Source organism: Stegastes partitus, unplaced genomic scaffold (assembly GCF_000690725.1).
Source record: "Stegastes partitus isolate 25-593 unplaced genomic scaffold, Stegastes_partitus-1.0.2 Scaffold654, whole genome shotgun sequence".
Taxonomy (NCBI): domain Eukaryota; kingdom Metazoa; phylum Chordata; class Actinopteri; family Pomacentridae; genus Stegastes; species Stegastes partitus.
The window spans coordinates 74,087-93,833 of NW_007578385.1; the positions used below are offsets into that span (position 1 = coordinate 74,087).

Below are 19,747 nucleotides of genomic sequence, written 5' to 3' on the forward strand. Positions count from 1 at the left end.
TTGGTAAAGAAAGAAAGTGAGCCTTATTCATTCATGACATCCACAAAGACGTTTGTTGTTGTTGTTGTTTTTAACACTGTTTATTCTTCCAGTAATCACAGAAACAATAGAAAGCACACAGATTGTCACACATCATGAAGTCGCACAGTAGACATTAATTTTATAGAAGCTTATATAAACATTAAAGAAGCTGATAGCAAAAAATAATCCCACCACAAGGGACTGTGAAGGAGTTCATTTGTGCACAATCTCCTCTGCAACTAGCATCTCGTGAGCATTTTTCACTGTTGATCATCTGACCAGCATTTCATATTCTTTGTCCTAAAAATAGACAGCACACACAGCTGTTTGTTTTAATGAACAAAATAGATGAAACTTAAGCGGGCTAAAATCCTGGTAACAGCTCTAAATAAGTAGTATGACTGTATTATCAACGGCTATTTTAATTTTTTTAAAAGACTGAATGTGGTTAAGCAATATGTTTTCAGACGCTAAAGATTTCACACACTTCACAATCTTCTCTCTTGGCTTCCTTTCATGGTTTCTCGAGCTGCGCTTCCTCCCCTTCTTCCACAATGTTGGCCACATCCTGGTACTGACCCATTGCCTGGGAGCGTTCAATCTGATCATAAGTTGCGCAACAATCATCCAGATTTAGCCCCTGGTTGTGAGATAAAGAAAAAGGAAATCAAGTAAGCACAAAAAATACATAAAACACATTCATATTAATTATTGATTAGTGACGTAGCATGTTCATTCATATCTTTGTTCCTCTGTTCAGGAAAGTAGCTCCTCTGGAAAAACATGCATTTGAGTTAAAGCAGATGTGACTCATTTAATTTTCACCTGATATATGTTTTCCTCTTCCTTCTTCTCTTTCTTCTTCTGCAGTTCATGTAAGGTCTTTGACTGTAAGAGGAGTAACAGAAGTTGGTAAATGGTGCAACTTCCCACCAGGGAAAGGCAGGAAACACGATGAAAAATATCAATTTGAGAAATGTGAATCAGTGTGAGGTAGGAACAACTGAAGTAGGACTGTTCTACATCACCATTTGTGGTGCGTTGACATGAATGATAAGGCACAGCCCTTATTATGAAAGTTTGGAAATTAAGCATGCTACTGGTCCGGCGGTTTGTTGACAGATCAGTGTTTAATAATGTGACATTCCAACCTTGAACAGAAGCGTGGCGGAGGGCACCAGCACACACAGTAACAGCAGGATTCCCTCGGCTGTCAGGATCTTGTTTTTGGTGCTTTCCGTCATGTCTATTGTCTTCTCAAGTGGCTCTAAGTGTGCAGAAAGGGTTCAGAGGGGAAACAGGCCAAACAACAGTTGCACATTTAGGCATGTGAATACAAATACTTTTTGTCTTGGCAGCAAAGATGCACATTTAAAAGAACCTGGAGTGCATAAAAAAAAACAAAAACAGACTGAATAATTACTCAACAGACATTCAATGAGATTTAGGTGTTATGTGTTAGACCGACGTGTTATATAACTGTTCTATTCAGTTTAAAATACATAGACTAATATACAATTGCTAGTATTGTTAGGTCAGGGGTAATGGTGTGCTTGGAAACTAATGCAGGTTATTTCACACGTAATCCCAAGAGTTTGGTGGTTTTACATTTCCACATCTTCCATCTGTATTTAATGAGATTATGATGCAAAATGGCATTCAGTGTGACTAATGTTTTTACACACTGATCACCTGCAACTTGATGTAATTTTGGCACTATTTAAAGTAAACAACCTGGCAGCAGCCTGTAATGCGACCATCCTGATGATGCAAAGATTAACTAAGTTGCAATATGCAAGAACGCTGCCACTCAAACAGCTCTTGGACAGACTAATGTTAACAGGATTTATGGCTTATGAGGTGTAAGCGGTGCTTAAAGCTCGCTAGACTCTATGACTGTATGTTAAGCACACACACACACACATGCAAACGGGAATTTCTGATTGGTTTGTGCTGCTGACACACACACGCACTTACTGTAGACGTGAAGGTAGGTGCCATGAGTGAACTCTTTACTGCTGTTCAGCAAACACTGGTACAGTCCAGAGTCATTCACTTGGACTGGCGCGAAGGTTAGGATGCTGCACAAAGTGTCATCTTCGGAAGGCATATTCTGCAAAACCCTATTGCTTTGCACACTGACAGTGCCGTTGCCAGATTTACGACGTTTGAACCAAGTGACCAGCTCTGGCTTTCCTTTGTAGCAGCAAAACAGTTGAGGAACGTCAGAGACCAGCACCCTTAAATAGGGTCTGTCCGCCTTTAAAATCACCTCAGTCCGAGTAATACCTACTGTGGAAGAAGCAGTAAGAACATGACATACTGTTTTCTGCATTTGTCAAATTATTCAATTATGGTTGCATATATTGTCATAACATGGCATAAAGTGGGAATACAGTGTAAGAAATAAGCTTAATAACAAAAATAAAGAAAATGATCTGTAGATTTACAGCAAAGCAAACTAAGGAAGCAAAAAAGAAAAATCCCCCATGATGGCATGGCCATCTGTTTTTGACAGGAAGTGTGGTTCACTGGAGCAGGCCTCAGAAGAGCTAAAAGTAAAAATGCTATATAGAGTTCATACATACACGAGACTGACGTGCAGAAAGCTCGAATTTCCACAAAACCAGAGAACAATTGCTCTAACTCTTTAAATTTGTGAGCTATAATGAAAATAAATATAACATTTTCACCAAATGACACTATTTCAGCAACTTTAGTGCCCAAAAACAGTAATTCAACTCACCTGCCAAGCTGCAGAGGACAAAGATTACTGCTATTCCCATTTCTTTTTCTTCTTCAAATGTTGAATCCAAAAATAATCATAAAAAAACAACTGCAAAATTCAAGTAAAATTCTGCACACGATGATCCAACCTTCCTTCTTTGTAATGACACTCTGGTGTCTTGTTTTTCTCTGTCAGGATTTATGCTTGAATGAAAACAGACCACCCCTCATTTGCATAGGCACTGCATCTGAAACCTTTTTTTTAAAAACCAAACAATACATTATATAATTTTCTTCCATATGATGTTACACAGTTTATGTGTCCTTTTCTTTTAATATATACGCCATACATTTATAAAGGATATAGAACGGAAAAGGTATATGGTCCAAGGAATCGTGTTCGATTTATATCTGGGCTTTATCTTCAGGTTAAGTCAAGCCCAACTGTCCCTGAACAATTAGCTCATGAATCTGTATAAAACTATAACTGACTGCTAACTATAAAATGACAAAACAGGTAGTTATTTCCCCAGTTTATTTAAAAAAAAAAAAAAAAAAAGACTTAAAAAACAAAACGTACCACAATGTTCCTTAGGTATACATCATTAAAGAGCCTCTTACACAATAAAAAAAATTAAAACTCAAATACACAGTATAGTTCTTGCATATTCATTGTTTATAGAAAGACAAGATGGCAGATGCCAGTATGACAAGCAGCAGTGTGTTTTCTATGCAGGGCTGAGTTGGTAGGGGGCACAAATCTTGCTGATGTAATGGAATTGGACAAAAAAAAAAAAAGATTGCGTATTCACAACATGTCAACATACAACCACAGCCCTCAACCCTAAACCCACCCAATCAGAATCCTGGGATAATCTCTCATTGCTCATTAGTTATTTGGTCAATATGTCCTTTTGTGTGAGGTCCTCAGTGAAAAACTAAAACAACAGCGATTGTGTTTGACTTAAGAGCCCTTTATGAAGAAAACAACTTGATCATCAGAACAAGGCACCACTCTATAAATATATTTTCTATACATTTTGTAAATAGAATACATGAGGGGGAAAAAAAAAAAAACGCATCTGAAGGAGAGAGATCGAGAAGTGCCTGTAGTAGTCATTCAGCCAGTGAAGCCTGAATGCATCACTGGTGGTAACTGGCTTTTATCTGCTCACCACTATTGGTAAACAGCTAAAAGCCCCTGGTTGAGATCATCTCTTTAAATGCATCCCATAGGTAAAGCTTAACAGCTGCAATGCAGACCGGGCTGACATTACAGGAATCTGTCATGGTTACAATATTTGCATAAATGTTAGACCGATTCATGCATAGACAAGTTACAGACAAGTCCTGTCTCTCACCAATACAGCAAACGCATAGTACAAAAATCACAATACACTTCTTTGAAAAAAAAACAAAAAAAAACAATGGGAAAAAACTAACAAAAAAACGTCCCAAACTGTTGAAGCAAATGAAATACACAACATGTGACTTGTGAAAAGAAAATAACAAAAATGTACAGTAGGAAAAGATGATTATGCCATCAAGAGAGGTGAGTGTGTGTTAGCTAATAAGCTTAATAAACACAGGGGGGATGGGGAGTTTTTTTGTTCCTTCAAGCTAACATTCATGTAATTCATGCAGTTTTTTTTAAAAAAAGATGAAGACATAGGGAGAGGTGCCAGTAATGTTCAAACACAAGCTTATATAAGTTTGCAAAGTGTGATGCTCAAGTAGCTAAACTGAGTCAACCTGCTGAGGTTCAGTAGGTTCAAAGGCAGCGTTTGTTGTTGTGGAAACAACGACGAGAATGTATATCAGGAAGTGATCATGATTTCAGTGTTGGTAATGGCAACATTGGAATGAGACTGCAGTTTTTTTCTTTCTCTAAACCTTCAACGACTGCTTCAGATCCTCATCTGGCTTCCACCGTCTTGTTCTTTTGTTCTGTGAAGGATCAGGTCCCATTAGGTCGACTAGGTAGGAGAGATGCTAGCAGTGCTTGGTCTCCGGTCCTCTATTCAGTACAGTACAGCTTGTTTCAGTCACACCAGCATTTACTCAGTGACCCAAATAGACTCAGAAGACAACGCTTTCATTCACTGGTTTGCTGTTGGACGTCACTGAAATGTAAGCGAGAAATCTACAGATTCAGTTTGAATTTGGTCATATGATTTGAACAGTCCACCATTCCTTATCTATCTGGTATTTACTTGTACATTCTCAGAAAAAAAAAAGAAGAAAAACTCAACCACTTCATTCATGTATGTGCTCCTAAAAAACCCTTTAAGTGAGTTGCAACATGTGAGAGAGAACACTGGGGAGTGGAGAAGCAGCTGCTGACTGCCGTCGCTCCTGCATCAGCGTTTTGTGATGTGGTACTATACAGGTGAAAGTAAAAATTAAAAAAAAAAAATCAGCTCGAATGAGGATCGAATGGTGCTTTGCTTTGTCTTTGGTCCTGTGTGCACAGCCAGAGTTATGGCACTACTCTGAAATCCTATCACATAATTACAATCAACTGCTCAATAAAATGCAAAGGCAACTCAATTTGGATACAAATATTGCTAACAGGGAATAATAGACTTTTTTTTTTGTTTTTTGTTGTTGTTTTTTTTAACTAATACACATAGTATCCAATGTCATATAATACAATTTATTACCTCATCTCAAGTCTGTGTCCTGGATCAGGAGTTATGAACCCTCTCTAGGGGATAACTGCAGAAATGATGCTGGCATTTGTGTCTGTTGTAAGCTCTCTGTTTGGGTCTACTTGAGTACAGAGAGTGCAAACCTTAATGTTCCTGTTCTCTTTTCCTCATGACCGTCGAGCTCAAGCTATCTAAACCGAAGCAACGGGAACCTGTAAACCAACCTACATACCTACATGTCTCTGTATCACTCTCTGCCTTCATCTGTGCTCCACATTTCAGGTTTGCCTTCTTGTGTCCGGCTCTCGTACGTCGCCCTCTTTCTTTTTGGCCCAGTGTTGTAACAGTTTAACTCAGATGAGGCAACTCACTGACCTGACAAGACTCAGAGGAATAAATAAAAGCGGTACATACAAACAAGTTCTCATTATTAACAACATGACTACCTATAGTTCCACTATTTATAAATGTTGTTGTTTTTTTTAATGTGACCTAATTACAATAGGAACCCTCCAAACATACATAATTCATTAAAAACTTTGTAACACACATACACACACTGTCTTGCATGCATCTTTTCAATAATGGGGGCTTTCCATATGAAGCCCAACTGTTCAAGAACCATACTGAAGAGACTAAAAAATGAAAGATTTTGCAAAACAGTGCATGTTTAACTTGCTTTGATCAGAAGAAAAAAAGTGCATCTCTGTTGTACTTTGGCATAGACTAGAAATAACACTAAATATCAGCAGTAGTATTTCAATACATCATCTTGTGCTACATTGGCCTTTTAAGGCTTTTCTCCTTTATTTTACATCTGTTCTTGGCATTGATGTAAATTATTTTCCAGCCTGCATGTCTCTGGTGTGCGTATGTGTGTTACAGCATATTGAAATCACTACGTTTTGTTAGGCAGCATCTCTCTCACAGCAAAAATATTGCTTCATTTCTTGTGGCACCTCTCTGCAAAAAAAAAAAAACAGCCTCCCACTCAAAAGTAGGATGTCTCTTTTTTTTCTCTTCTTCTTTGTTTAACTATCAAGCATGCACGCAAACACACACACACACACACATACACGTGCGCACACCTCCCATCTTCCATCACTGAACCACTCCACGGTGCTGAAAGCCCTCCCTCCTCTCCAACAGGCTGAAAACTTCCTGCTGGGCTGCAAACAGCCTCCATACAAACGAATAATGCAGCAAGGGTTCAGGCAAGACGTATGAGGGTTTAGGGATTTCCAGGAAAGCCGCTGACTGTCACTCAGTCCAAGGCAGGACCAATAAAAACCTAAAGAGAAGATAAGGGAGATTTTTTTTGTTAGATAACGACATATAAAATTAATCAGTGTGATGATGAGCGAGGCCACAACTCCTTCTAGGAATGGGGATGCATGTCTCCATCATACTTTTGCAGTTTGATTTACCCAGAATCAGAACCAAAAAAAGCTTTACTGCCAAATGAGCTTGCACAAACAAGGTCTTGGTTACATGAAACACACAGTACTCACAAAGGGCTAGTAAAACAACAAGAGTTAGTACGCAATAAATATAAAATTGTCATCTAAAGTCCTAAGGTTTTAAAGCCATAAACATTGAATTTACTACCAAAAAAACAAACAAAAAACTGCGGCATTATATTTACATAAATAACATAAATCACAGTGTAAAAGAACTGCAGATAGATTACACTATTAATTAAACATGAGTCCGTTATTTGAGGATTCTATTTGTGATTAACTGCTTTACTCACATATAATATGCATCAATTATCCAATGATTTGCACACCATGTTGTTTTTATGTTTTACCACCATTCATACATCTATATTACTTCTTAGCTCAAATGTCGTTTCTCTGTTCTCTAGGTTGATTTCTCCTCTTTTAATGCTATTTTATTCTTGAGTATATATTTCTGTTTCAACTTATATATCTCAGGTCTGATTATGTTTAAGTTGTCGTGCTGTTTTATCTTGGCTTTTTTAAATAACTTTACCAATTGACAAGTGCTAGAAAAATAAAGTTCACTAATGCGCATTTATTACATTACAAGCCAAATACCCAATTTCATTAGATTTAATTTGCTGGATTAATGCTAGAAAGAAAAAAAACATTTAACAAACAAACGTGCATCTATCCAGTTCTGTAGCTACGCCCTTAATGACTTAGACAGATACTTAGCAGCAGTGTCACACTATGAATGCTGTTTCAACAGCAGAGTTTTTTGAAATTATGACTTTTTTAAAAATATTTTTTCTTCACAACCAGCACTCCTATCCACTTAATATTCCACATATTGAACACTTTTGGGATTGTCTATATAAGTGTCAAGTTTGAAGTGTATGGCCTTATTACTGTCTGAGATAATTGGAGTGAAAAATGCTACTAGAGGCTAAAATTTTTCATGAATTTTCCAATTTTGGAAGACAATTACTCAGTAACTGCAGGGAGCCCACTTGTGGAACTGTTTGTGGAGGAAGTCCAGCTGATTTACTTGATTAAAACCACAATTAAAAGTATTTCCCACGATACTGGAACAGAAGTCAATTACTAGGCACTTTCTAAGAGCTAGCCTATGGCGTAGAACAGCAAAGACAAAGATGGCCAAGCATGACCGGATACATTGTGGCCAGCTTGTTCATTGGTATTGTTAATGTTGTGGTAAATAAAGGGGAACTGGCTTATAGCAAGAATAAGTTTTTTTTCCTAATTCCTCAAACAGAGCTTGTTGGGAGAAAGAAAGAAAGTAATGATGGTGAAACAAAAACATGTGACTTGTTGATGCTTCCTTCACCAGGTCATTGGAGCAGTTGAGGATAGCTCACAGACTCCCATTGAACATGACTAGCAGCCTGTTGCTTTTCCACCAGTAGCTTGAACACACCATAAATACCGTCTTCTCACCTCGTGGCCAGCAGGTGGAGTGATGGCGTCTTACTGGAAGTTACCGCGTTCCAGTGAGAACTCGGAGAGGGCCTCCTGCAGCCTGTGGTACTCCTCTTCTACATTCTGCAACACACAAAATCAATATCACCTTAGGAACTGAGAACACACACATACACACACACACACACCTCTTAACATCCTCTCTTCGTCTCCCTCGCTGTTTCTCTGACACATCCCATTGCAAGCGCTGGACATAATAGCCATTTTTACAGAAGTCCAATTTCACAAGGCAATTTTGAGCGAAGCAATAACAGCAGTGGTTAAACGGTTTTCTATTCTCTAGTTTCTCTTTTGTGCCATTTGGCCCCATTTGTCCAACACTCCCTCCTTACTTAAGTTATCCTCGCTGAAATCCTTGATGCCAAACTCTGTGCCTCTTTCCAGTCAGCTCCCATCTTTTGTTATGTCTCACATCTTCATCTGACCCTGTCATACTACCCGCTCGCTGCTCATCGTTTTTTCTCTGTGTTCTTATCCATCTAACTGTGTGTTCACCTGTAGTCTCTTTACTCGTTCCTCCAGGCTGTGCAGCCTCCTGCACACTTCCTCCATCCTCTCCTGGGATAAAACCAGGGGAGCACTGATGCTCTTCTCCTCGTCTCCTTTCGTCTCTGCACCTTCTTTTTCACACGTGTTGGCGTTTACCACTTCAGACCCTCCGTCTCCGCTCTGATTTTCCTCTGTGGGAAGAGAGACTCCATTCAGATGCCTTAGCAGTGAGCCGTGTTTTTAGGTTGTACTAAATTAAAAATGATTAGCAGTTGAAAATCCCCCGACAGCGCAAGCTCGTCGACATAATGTTGCTCCAAATAATGTTGCTGTATTAAATTAATGCTTCATAATGTGAGGAGGAATAGGGATTTCGTTTCTTGTTCACTTTCACTTAATGGCAAAACAGGTCATGTAGTTTAACTTTTGGAATGAACAAGAGGTAAAAATCGATTCTGCCATGAAGAAGTAAATGAAAACTGTTGATAAAAGTGAATTATTCATAATAATACGTTCGAAGTTAAAATAGATGAAGGCAGTTTTCAGACATTACACAACATGGAATTATAACAGAAATGGACATGTGTAATAAATAGGCATATAAGACTTTTTCCACTTGATTCCAGTCTTTATGCTAAGACAAGCTAATGGCTTGTTGGCTCTAGCACCATTTTTGGCTTACAGATGTTACAGTGGTGTTTAGAACCTCATCTATGTCTCTGAAAGCAATCAAATGTCACACTATTTATTGAAATAAAACACCAACCAGTTGACTGACAGCTATCCATTTCTTGATTGGGCCTCTCCGGTTGCTCCTCTTCATTTTCTTCATCGGGTTTTGAGTCGTCTGATAGACTGATGCTGGCTACCAACAGTCTTTTCAGTGACTTGACTAACATAGGAGACAGATCAAGTGGTTTCATTAGGTAGGCAAGCTACTATTAAACAAAGCCAAGATGAAAAAGAATGACATACAAATCATTAACAGAGGTACAGGGACGACCCCCTACTCACCTTCATCCAAAGCACTACTGGCCACCTTCTCCTGATCGCTGTTGGAGTGGCCTATCAAGTCAAAGCCTTTTTCTGACAGGAAATCAATCAGCCTGTGCCGGGGATCTGTGGACTTTTCATCCGTCAAACTGTCCTTGTCTCGATCTACAGACAGGAACAAGGCTTAACTTTGGCTTGTACATTCAGAAATGTGTAACGTTGGCAAATTTGTTCTATTTGTTAAGTGTTAAGCTGATAAAGCACTGCGGCCTCACCAATGCTGCTTTTCAAACTTCCATTCTCAGTCGGGCTCAAAGGGGCATTTAGCCTGACGGAGAGAAAATGACGAAAGAAATAAGATATTTTGAGATGTGTGAGCTTTGGCAGGCAATGAAAAAAAAAAATATATATATATTGCTCTTTTAACTGACAACACACACATGCACACAGTGACACATACGTGGGACTGAAGGGAGGCATTCCACTTCCTGGAGGCAGAGTCAGCCTCATGGGCGCACCGCTCTTTTTCAGATCATCCACCGCTGTCTTTATCACCTCAGTCCAACTAAAAATACACACACAAATAAGGTGACAAATCATCCTTTGATTTACCTTCAAAAATGATCATTCTGTACAATTTTCTTCGACACTCACGCTTTCATTTCTCCAACAGACTGAGCCACCAGTTCATAGATTTGAGCTCCGCTTTCCCAGGTAAATATCACGTAGAAAGCCTTTCGATCTGACAGAAAAGGAAAAAAACAGCAATTGGAAGGCTGAGTAATATTGATCTCTCCGTGGAAGTGACCTCCACTTGTCTGCGAACCTACTGTACTGTTTTGAACAGCTAACCTGTGGCCACCTCACGGAGGAAAACGGAGTCCAGCTTAATAATGGGGCTCAGCATCTGCTTGCCCTCCTGCACAGCGATGTTACTCTTGCTCTGGCATTTGAGGACCATCTTGTCATCTTGCCTCTGGAGGAGCACCAGCAGGTCCCCGAGCAACACACACTGCACATCTGAGAGAGGGGAAGAAGAAGGAGTGGGGCAGGGTAATAGGGCAGTCAGAGAAGATCTATTCTCATTCCCACAAAGGGTACATAAACCACTGTGGACTTTATTTAGATAGTCATATTTATCAGTGCTTTATTTTTATTTTATTTTTTTCCAATTCCAAATAAAACAATTTTGGGAACTGGTAAAGTATGCACTGATAATAACTCTCATAACCTCTTATTGTTTTTAGTTTTGTAATTAAACATGCTTTTGCTTTCGCTTTGTCTTGCAGTGCACTGAAGTTTAGGGGAAATAAGCTGAACTAATAAATACAAAAAAAGGGAGCCAAGAGGCCACTGTGATCTCAGTCAGCCAGCTCGGTACATATGGGTTTCCTGTTATTGTGTATTCTGATGAAAAATTTAAAAAAAGAGAAGTGAAATAAGAGAAATGATGCCAACGTTGCTTCAAATAAACCCTTCTTTCCAAGTGTTTCTTTTTCTTTTGGAAGTAGATACATTTTAAGTGAATAGTGTCAAATAAATAATAAATATTGAAGTGTGTTTAGGATTACTGGATAAATAAACTGCTTAATTTAGCTGCTGGACAAAAAAAGTTCTACAAAAATTGTAAAATCTCTCACAGATTTCTGACCTTGTTGCCGAGAAAGCAAGGCACCTACACACAAGTATACGTAGTATTTACCAATAGCCTTCTCCTTGGTGACTTTCCAGGTCAGTGGGCCTTCATAAAGCATCTTCTTCTGAGTCAAGTCAATGTTCTGTTACAAACAAAGAGAGAATAACAACAAAATCTTGTAAATAAAAATCTGTACGCAGCCCGTTACAAAATCTGTCGAAAGAAACTCACCTTGTATTCCGTATAAAGTTCATTACTGGGTTTAAGCCCCGATGTGTCCAATCTACGCTGGTAGTCCTTCACAGTCTGGGAGCAGAGCGAGAGATTAGGGGGTCAGACTGTACTCTATCTGACAGAAGTAGCCTAACAAGCAGAAACCTTCACAAGACTTAAGATGAATTTACTAGACCTCAATTGGTGCTGAATTACTACATAACAGTTTGTTGAGTGGTGGATTGTGTTTCTCTTACCAACAGGTTCTCCATTACTTTGACCTCCTCGTTGACGTGGTTGAGGATCTTTCTGCAGCACTCTGCGCTCTGCTGGATCCTCTCCTTCTCCACTGGGTCGTCTGTGGAGAGAGCGAAAGCAGAAGTGAGGAAAACATAGCTTTCCCAGCAGTGCCTAAACAGAAGCCATAAATCACAAGTGCTCACAAAACACTTTTGAGAAGAGAAAGTAATCAGTTGTACATCTTGTCTATGTAGCTACACACACACACAGACACACACACACACACATACACACACTCCCACCCAAACACACCCACACAGGCACCATATTTCACAATTTAAAGAACTCGTTTCTATCATAATACTCAGTCTCAATATATCCATATCAATGTAAGTAGCTGCATACCGACCCATACAGATCAGACAGCAACAAGCAGGCCTTGGACACACACACACACACACACACACACACTCACCTGTGTTCTTGGCGATATTCTCCAACAGCAGTGGATACTTGGTCAGTCTCTGCATCTCTATAGGAATAATGTCCTTGAGCTGCAGCCTGCGGCACTGGGGCCTACTCTCTGCCTCCTGGGATTAATACACACACACAGAGTCAGAATGAGACCACTTACGTGACTTCTTGCACGGCCTTGTACCTGTGAGTGCATCCATGTACGTCTCTGTTAAATCTTTGAGAACTTATTTTTGGGCAGTCCGTCTGTTTCTGTGTGTGTGCGTGTGTCACCTGTATAAAGGCATTGAAGCGTGGCTCTTTCCTCTGTCTGCTCTTGATCTGATCCAGGGCCCACGACTGGTGACTGCAGAACCGGGCTGTCAGTTTCTGGAACCACTCGCCCTCTGTACCACCGAACTACAACACACACACACACACGACACTACAGTCAGATATGGTGTTGTGCTAGACATCAGTAAATAGAATGAGAGGAATAAAGAGAAGTAGAGCTGTTAAGATTAAAGACAGATGACGAATATAACTGTGTTGATATCATAGCCGCTATTTTCTTATAGATACTCGTCAGCATTTGCTAAAACTGCAAAATCATATTTTGACATTACCGTTCAATTACATTTAACTAAATTGTTCTCACATATCAGTTGGTGTGTTCCTGAAAGCAACTACTGAGCATAGACAGAAAAAGAGAAACACTAGGAGGACTCACTCTGTTGAGCACTGTGGTGCTGATGGATTTAACTATGAAGTTGTCATCCAGCCGCAGTCTTTTCAGGTTCTCGTAGAAGTTATCTGAGATCAGAGTGAGAGACAAACACAGAGTTCAGTGTGTTTCCTAAATGTCCTTGCAGTTTAATTAGCACTTTGCATGCTATGTCTAATATCTAATTATTGGTTTGAGCAACAAATTTAGACACAAACAGACACAGAAGTTCAGCGACAACACAAAACACACTAGTACTGAAAGAGGTTGGGTAGCTTTTTTCAAATGATGTTTTTTTTTTATATATATAAAAGATTTTTTACTGTGCACCACAAATGGAAAGGAGGACGGTAAATTCATGTCTGACTCTGGGAGCACACAAACAATTCAGAAAAGCTTCTTTGCAGCAGCACTCACAGTGCATTTCAATGATCTCATCGAGGTTGGGGAAGATGGTGGCGACCTCAGTAGTGGTCAGGAGCTCTTCTCTCTCCAGTGGCTTCGAGAAGACCATCTGAAGGACACTCAGCATTCGCATATGGGCGTACTCTGTGGCAAACAGCTCTGACAAGGGAGACAGTAGGGACAGTTTAAGTGATGCCAAAAACACCTACAAAAACAGTCTATGCTAGCTGCACGCCTGTTTTCTTCTTATCGTGTGTTGCGTTATCTGTTTTCTTCTCACCATTAATAACTTCCTGCCTTTTGGTCTCCTTCTTGCTGAGGCTGGCCAGGGCTTCAGGAGAGGCCAGCTCTCTCCAGTTGGGTGGGTCCTGCTCAAACTCCAGAAGGCGTGGCTCCATCTCTTCCAGCTGTGGTGAGGGACAGGTGGGGGATTGGCCAGGCCCTTCAGGAACTAAAACTGTCCCATCAACACTAACCAATGAATGGAGTGGGAGAAAGAAAATCAAGTTTAGAATGTTTATTACCACCGAAAACCAAGTGTGACCCAGGACCCTACCAAGTGATGTGAGACACACTCTGGCAACACAAGTGGAGGTTGTTGGCTGAGGCTCAACACTGCTGGTCTTTTTTAATTGTGAATGGCTTAACATTACATAATACAAGGAAGTTAAAAAGCTATATCTAGCAGATGAGCTACCAATAAATGTCTAGCTAATCTTGTAGCTCGACTGCAGTATCAAGTAGAATCTGACATTACTGAGTGCATGTTAAGATGCAAAATGAGCAACTAGCTACTGATAGTTTACAATCACAAACAGGTAATGGTTGAGGTAAAACCAAACTGAAACCTTTTCAACTACAAACCTGTGATTCACTTGTGATTACTGTATTAATGAGATGACAATAAAAGCAGAGAAATGTATTTACTGAATGATGTTGACCTCTGTTAGCTTACTCAGGACACGTTTTTTCCCCTCTGAGTCCTGTTCAAGTGATGGCGTTGCCAGGATTTACATTTGTAAAACAGCAAGTAAGCTAAGCTAAAAGCCTGGCACTTAAAGATGCCGCCAATATTGTTTATGGTATATTTCAAGTGTTTAAGTGACTCTTTTAGCACAACTTGTTTTATCTGTCAGTATTTGACAAGCTGTCTGTCCCTGCTGTGCACCTCTCCAGCCAAAGAGGCATTAAGAGGGGCTTTGTCCATCTTACGGATGGAGGTGCTGGGGGGTGAGCGGGGTAGTTGGTGTTGTCGTGGTAGAAGGTGGCTGAAGGTCCACGTCACTACGGGAACGAAACTGTTTAGCCCGAGAGGAGCCACGGCGCCGAGACGAGTGCCGGTCCACGCGTGCACTCTCGCTGCGCCCCACTTTCCTACTGGGAAGGAGTGGAAGAGGATCGAGGGGGGGAGGGAGATGCGTATAAGAAAAGATAGGGGAAGAATAAAGAGGGGAAAGGACAGGTAGGATGAAGAAAAAAAACGAAAGCAGCAGGAAGAGTAAAGAGGAAAACAAACGTGTGGATGGAAGAGACAAAGGGAGGTGTAAGAACGAAAAGCAGAGAATCCAAAAAGAGAGTAGAACATTTTAAGAAGGAAATAAAGAGGAAAAATCAATTATATGCAGAGAGGGAGGACAGAATTTGAGTTAATTGTGTGATTAAAAAGGATGATACAGAACAGGGTGTACACAAAAAAAGTTAAAATATTACATCAATAAAGATAGAGTAAAGGAGAAAATGAGTGATAATTAAATATGCATGGCATGTCATGCATATATTGGTGAGTAATGAAACATAGATTATGTTTCCTACATTGTAGAAATGGCAGCATTTGAATGCCAACCTACAAATGTATGTTAACAAAATAGCCATGCATTGCTGCTACACAATGACCTATACTACGCACAAAAAATTTCCAGTTGAGCGACTCTAGCAGTCCCCACAGCTCTTCAGTTTCACACAACGAGCATACACATCAGCTAAATATAATCCAAGCTGATCTCAACAATCAAGCTCATTCTAATTCCTTCACAATCAGGGTAAAAAATACTTAGCCATGTGTGCGTTATATATCTGCTACAACGTGAGGTGTGGATGCGTGTGAGTGTTGTCTGTTGTGTTTATGTATGCGTGACATGTGATCAGTATAAGGCCTGAAGCATGTCCATGACTCTGTCAAGGCGCTGACACCCACCTTGTCTTCCGTCTGTAAAAACACGGGACACCACATTGTTACACACTTGCTTTTATATACAACTACTGCAAGCTACAGCAACTTTGTAACATGCAAATGCACACCCCCAACATAAGAACCTACACAACTGTTCAAACCGCAGTCAGAGTAGCATGCCAAAAAAACCGACGCCAAAGCCCCCCTGGCACAACATGTAACCGCACATACTGTGGAGACAAGCAGGACAAAGGATGGGTCCTGATCACGACAGACACACACCTTGGAAAGCACATGGCAAGAGCAGCTCAAAATGAACTAAAACACAAAGAACAGACCTAAATGAACTGTTGACTATAAACTAAATAACACAATGTGAAGATTAGCTTCTTTGTCTGAAACCTGGCTGAAGACAAAGTTGCCAATATTCACAACTTTTAGGATTTTAAACAAAGTTCAGACAAAATATGACCATTTTACTGCCAAACCTGTTGCATAAAAACCTGCGGCTCACAATAGGCACAATAAAGCTGGAACAATAACTAATGTGTCAGCTTAGAAGAGACACGGGTCTATTGCCAAAATGTACCTAAAGCCAATAAAACAAACAGGACAGTTAGTACAAACTCTGCCTATAAGCAAAAAAAAACCTGCAACTCTTGTTATAAACAGAAGGAGATGCAAAACAGGTCACACACAAAGTACACAGAACAGACAGAAGGATATCAGGAAGACAGCACATTTGCCATTGTGAGGAAGAAAAAGGAGAAAGGGTATGAGGAGAGGAAATGAGAAGGGCCGGTGGGAAAAACTGGGTCCAAGTTCACCTGGTGAGGGTCTCTTCTCAAAACTGCAGGATCTGTTAGCTTGCGAGCGACGGGCAGCATGACAAAAGCTAGCACACAGCAGGGACAGACCGCTGGGGGAGTTTTACCACGCTCCCTCAGCCTGAGCAACTCAGAGAGCAATTCATTGCACTTCCCCCGTTTTTGTTCCCTGGTTGTTGGCGTTTACACCTACCATATAGTCTAATTATAATCTGATTACAATACCTAATCCTCTATATGCTTAGTACTCTCTCTTGGTGAGTCACTGCACTGCGGTTATTATCTCCCTCCCTTGATAATACTCTGTTTATTACCATCGCCGTGCTTCTCACCTTTCTTTCTCCACAGTCTCGTCTGTGGTTGCGTCGCTAGGTGAGAGGGGCTCCCCGATGGTCAGCCCACCTGGCATCCCGACGGGGGTAACATCGCCCCCGTCTGAGAGTGCTGGGGGCTCTAAACGATTGCTTGAAGGACCTAGAAAATTCAGGAAATCAAAAATTAGCAATTTCATTTGTTGAAAAAGAGTTAACTTGGAGCCTTTATCTAATTTTTAGTGTGTTTTTTTAACAAGAGAAAACAATTAAAATCAGATGTAAGGCTGACATACAACAACATTTCAATGTTTGTATGCCCAAATACATATATACCATGTTTACCAAAGGTGTATTACATCAGCTGAATATATATACTTATGCCATGGACTCTGGAACTATGGAGTTTTTATATGTGTTTAACTGTAAGCAATCAATAAACTAACTGCTTAAAAATAAATTAGTTCATTATTTAAAAGGACATTAAATTGTGAATCTGGAAAAAGTGCATTTTATTGTGTTAATATCAAAGGAAATGAGAGTATGCACAGGGCAGTGACTTGTAAAACAGGAAAAGTCAGGCCACCATGGTGTCTCTTGACATTTTACCTTTTGTTAATGGGTTTATTTAGAGTAGGTGTCTGCCAATCATATTCCACGTCACAAATCATGTGTCTCCACTCCTTCTTTACACAAGTATAGCTTGTATTTTGTTTAGAGGCGCAATAAGATGTGGATTTACTGAAGGCAATGTTGTTCAGTCGGTCCACCACATTAATACAAACTAAAATGTTGGGAAAAAATAAAAACTACTGGATGGACTGCTTTGAAATTTTGTACAGATATTCATGGTCTCTGAAGAATGAATCCAACTCAAATTAATAAGCCCCAGAAGTCGTAAGGGTTTAGATTTTAGTCTTTGTAGGAACAGTGGTAACAACTGCTGAATGGATTTGCCAGAAAACTAGTATAGACATTCATGTGATGAATTCTAACGATTTTGAGGAGTCTTTACTTCTCATCTTTACAATATTTACCAACTAGCTAAGCTATGATGATAAACATCAGCATGTTCATGCCGTCACTGTGACAAAACTAGCATTAGTATTCAGCTTAAACCTGCGTTAGCGTCACATAGCTGCAAAAGCTGCTGTAGATTTGTTTTATTCATCAATGCCAAGACCCGAGTCAATGAGCAAGTTTACCATCAGGGTGTAAAGACTCTGGGCTATTGGTAGTGCTGATGTTGTTGCCTGAGCCGTCACTGATCTCTACTCCAGGCAGTGAGGCAGGGCTTCCACTGGAACCAGCCTTTCTGCTGGGGAGGGCAGGGACCGCGGGGTCAGTCAAGGAACCTCTGCCAGGAGCAGGGCCTTTCCGATCCTGAGTCACTTTCTCCTTTTCGGCTGAAAAGAGGAAAGAGTGTGGCAGTTTTACAAGAGGGGAACTATAAATAACAACAGATGCAGAAAAACACAACCCAAAGCACCTCAGCCAGTTAAAAAAAAGAGACAGAGACTTAATGAGACTGACAAACAGACAAGATGAGTATGGTGCAATCACAGCCTCTGTAGCCAACGAGAGGGTTAGTTTGGTTCAGGGGAACATCTACAATCCTTCAGGTGAGATGAATATGCAACATGTGAAGTTTTCTGGTGATTACAAACTACACACTGCGACAAATTCTGTAAACAACCACCCTGAAACACATAATCAGCTAAACAATGCTCAATCCACATTGATTCGGTACATGCAGACATGCTTGGGGGTTGATTAGTTGGGATGTGACCATTCTACAGATTTACAGGGGTGGGTTGGATGGGGACGGGACGGGAGTCTGAACAGCTAGTACCTTTAGCCTCCGTTTCAGGTTTGACCTCAGCTGTAACAGGAAAGAAGGGCAGGACAAAATGTTCTCATGTCCAGAATATTCATGGATATTCAAATGGAAAAATACTACAAATTCAAATATTAATCTAATACATCATTATAACACATATCAATGTACGTTGAGAGATTGTGACTATTTCAAAATATCATTAAAAATGGTCAGAATTTAAATACACATGCAAAACCGTACATATCTAAATTTGCAAAAACACAAAAGCAGATACACACTGTTGCCTCCAATCCAGCTCGGGATGCCAGGAAACACCCCTCTGGGCTTGGGTTTTGTGGATTCATCCTTCTTATTCTGAAACGATAAAAACCAGGTAGGGAGTTACTTGGAAGGTCAAATTAAAGTCATATATAAAGGACAGTAAAAAAATAAAATTGCTACCACGCAAAGGTTTATTGAAGGCTGTTATATTTTATTGGGCCTTTTAAGGATAAGGAAGTTGTCCTTCTACACAGATGACGGGTGTTTACCTTTACTAGCTTACTCCTGAAGAAGCCGCCTCTCGACTTCTTACTGTCAACTGCCCTGGATTTAACCCCAAGGTGCTTCATGTAGAAGGCCACTGCAGTAAAGATGGATTGGCTGTGGGAGAGACACGTGTGGATTAATATTATTTAACAAGGACGTTCTGTTTTGCTAGATTTCAATAAATAAAACTTGTTTAATTGCCTCGCAAAGCTTGAGCAAAGTATTTTAAAAAAGTGATGCAGCTGTGTCTTTGCATGGTATCTGGTGTTATGGATGTAATGCTGAGAGACTTGCAAAGAATGCAAATGAGACAAGAGCATGGAAACAAAAAAAACAAAAAGGATGGACAGATGCGGTAATGGGAAGAGGGAGGTGGGGAGTTGAAATCATCCAGAGGAGGAGCATGAAGAGGAGGAGCTGAAAAGAGTGAGGAGGAGAGAAAAACGAAGGGCCACAAGGAGACAAAGGAGGAGTCGAGGACCAATAAAAAGAGTTGGGAAAGGGAGGAGACCCTGGGGATGTGCACACAAAAGTGGCTCGCATCACAAGACAGCACAGAGTTTTTAGAAAGCAC

At 40.2% G+C, this 19,747-nt stretch overlaps 2 protein-coding genes across 10 annotated transcripts in view; both read right to left on the reverse strand.

Annotated features, from left to right (window-relative positions):
- Window positions 1-55: 55 nt before the first annotated feature.
- On the reverse strand, window positions 56-2,933 carry cd79a (CD79a molecule, immunoglobulin-associated alpha). 2 transcript variants are annotated; one of them, XM_008290059.1, is made up of 5 exons: window positions 2,768-2,933; window positions 1,999-2,310; window positions 1,173-1,288; window positions 847-909; window positions 56-661 (listed from the first exon to the last, which is right to left on the reverse strand). In XM_008290059.1, exons 1-5 carry the CDS (start codon window positions 2,805-2,807, stop codon window positions 536-538), a joined length of 657 nt encoding a protein of 218 aa, XP_008288281.1. In that variant the 5' UTR covers window positions 2,808-2,933; the 3' UTR covers window positions 56-535. The 2 variants fall into 2 exon arrangements, with proteins under 2 accessions (XP_008288281.1, XP_008288280.1); XM_008290058.1 differs by having other exon boundaries at window positions 1,999-2,313; window positions 2,768-2,932.
- A 339-nt stretch (window positions 2,934-3,272) lies between these two features.
- The window catches only part of arhgef1 (Rho guanine nucleotide exchange factor (GEF) 1), a 40,825-nt gene continuing 24,350 nt past the window's right edge, over window positions 3,273-19,747 (reverse strand). For 5 of the 8 annotated variants that reach the window (XM_008290064.1, XM_008290065.1, XM_008290061.1 and 2 more), the window contains 24 exons: window positions 19,176-19,287; window positions 18,924-18,999; window positions 18,658-18,687; window positions 18,011-18,211; window positions 16,827-16,968; window positions 15,692-15,703; window positions 14,710-14,874; window positions 13,778-13,968; window positions 13,510-13,656; window positions 13,099-13,181; window positions 12,663-12,788; window positions 12,391-12,505; window positions 11,933-12,033; window positions 11,694-11,768; window positions 11,529-11,604; window positions 10,679-10,846; window positions 10,481-10,568; window positions 10,287-10,391; window positions 10,102-10,154; window positions 9,848-9,991; window positions 9,600-9,725; window positions 8,840-9,024; window positions 8,303-8,407; window positions 3,273-6,690 (listed from right to left, as the gene is read on the reverse strand). In XM_008290064.1, the coding sequence (XP_008288286.1) occupies window positions 8,333-8,407; window positions 8,840-9,024; window positions 9,600-9,725; window positions 9,848-9,991; window positions 10,102-10,154; window positions 10,287-10,391; window positions 10,481-10,568; window positions 10,679-10,846; window positions 11,529-11,604; window positions 11,694-11,768; window positions 11,933-12,033; window positions 12,391-12,505; window positions 12,663-12,788; window positions 13,099-13,181; window positions 13,510-13,656; window positions 13,778-13,968; window positions 14,710-14,874; window positions 15,692-15,703; window positions 16,827-16,968; window positions 18,011-18,211; window positions 18,658-18,687; window positions 18,924-18,999; window positions 19,176-19,287 (2,596 nt within the window). In that variant the 3' untranslated portion in view covers window positions 3,273-6,690; window positions 8,303-8,332. The remainder of the gene's footprint in view (window positions 6,691-8,302; window positions 8,408-8,839; window positions 9,025-9,599; window positions 9,726-9,847; window positions 9,992-10,101; window positions 10,155-10,286; window positions 10,392-10,480; window positions 10,569-10,678; window positions 10,847-11,528; window positions 11,605-11,693; window positions 11,769-11,932; window positions 12,034-12,390; window positions 12,506-12,662; window positions 12,789-13,098; window positions 13,182-13,509; window positions 13,657-13,777; window positions 13,969-14,709; window positions 14,875-15,691; window positions 15,704-16,826; window positions 16,969-18,010; window positions 18,212-18,657; window positions 18,688-18,923; window positions 19,000-19,175; window positions 19,288-19,747) is intronic. The other 3 variants (XM_008290062.1, XM_008290063.1, XM_008290066.1) reach the window with 3 other exon arrangements.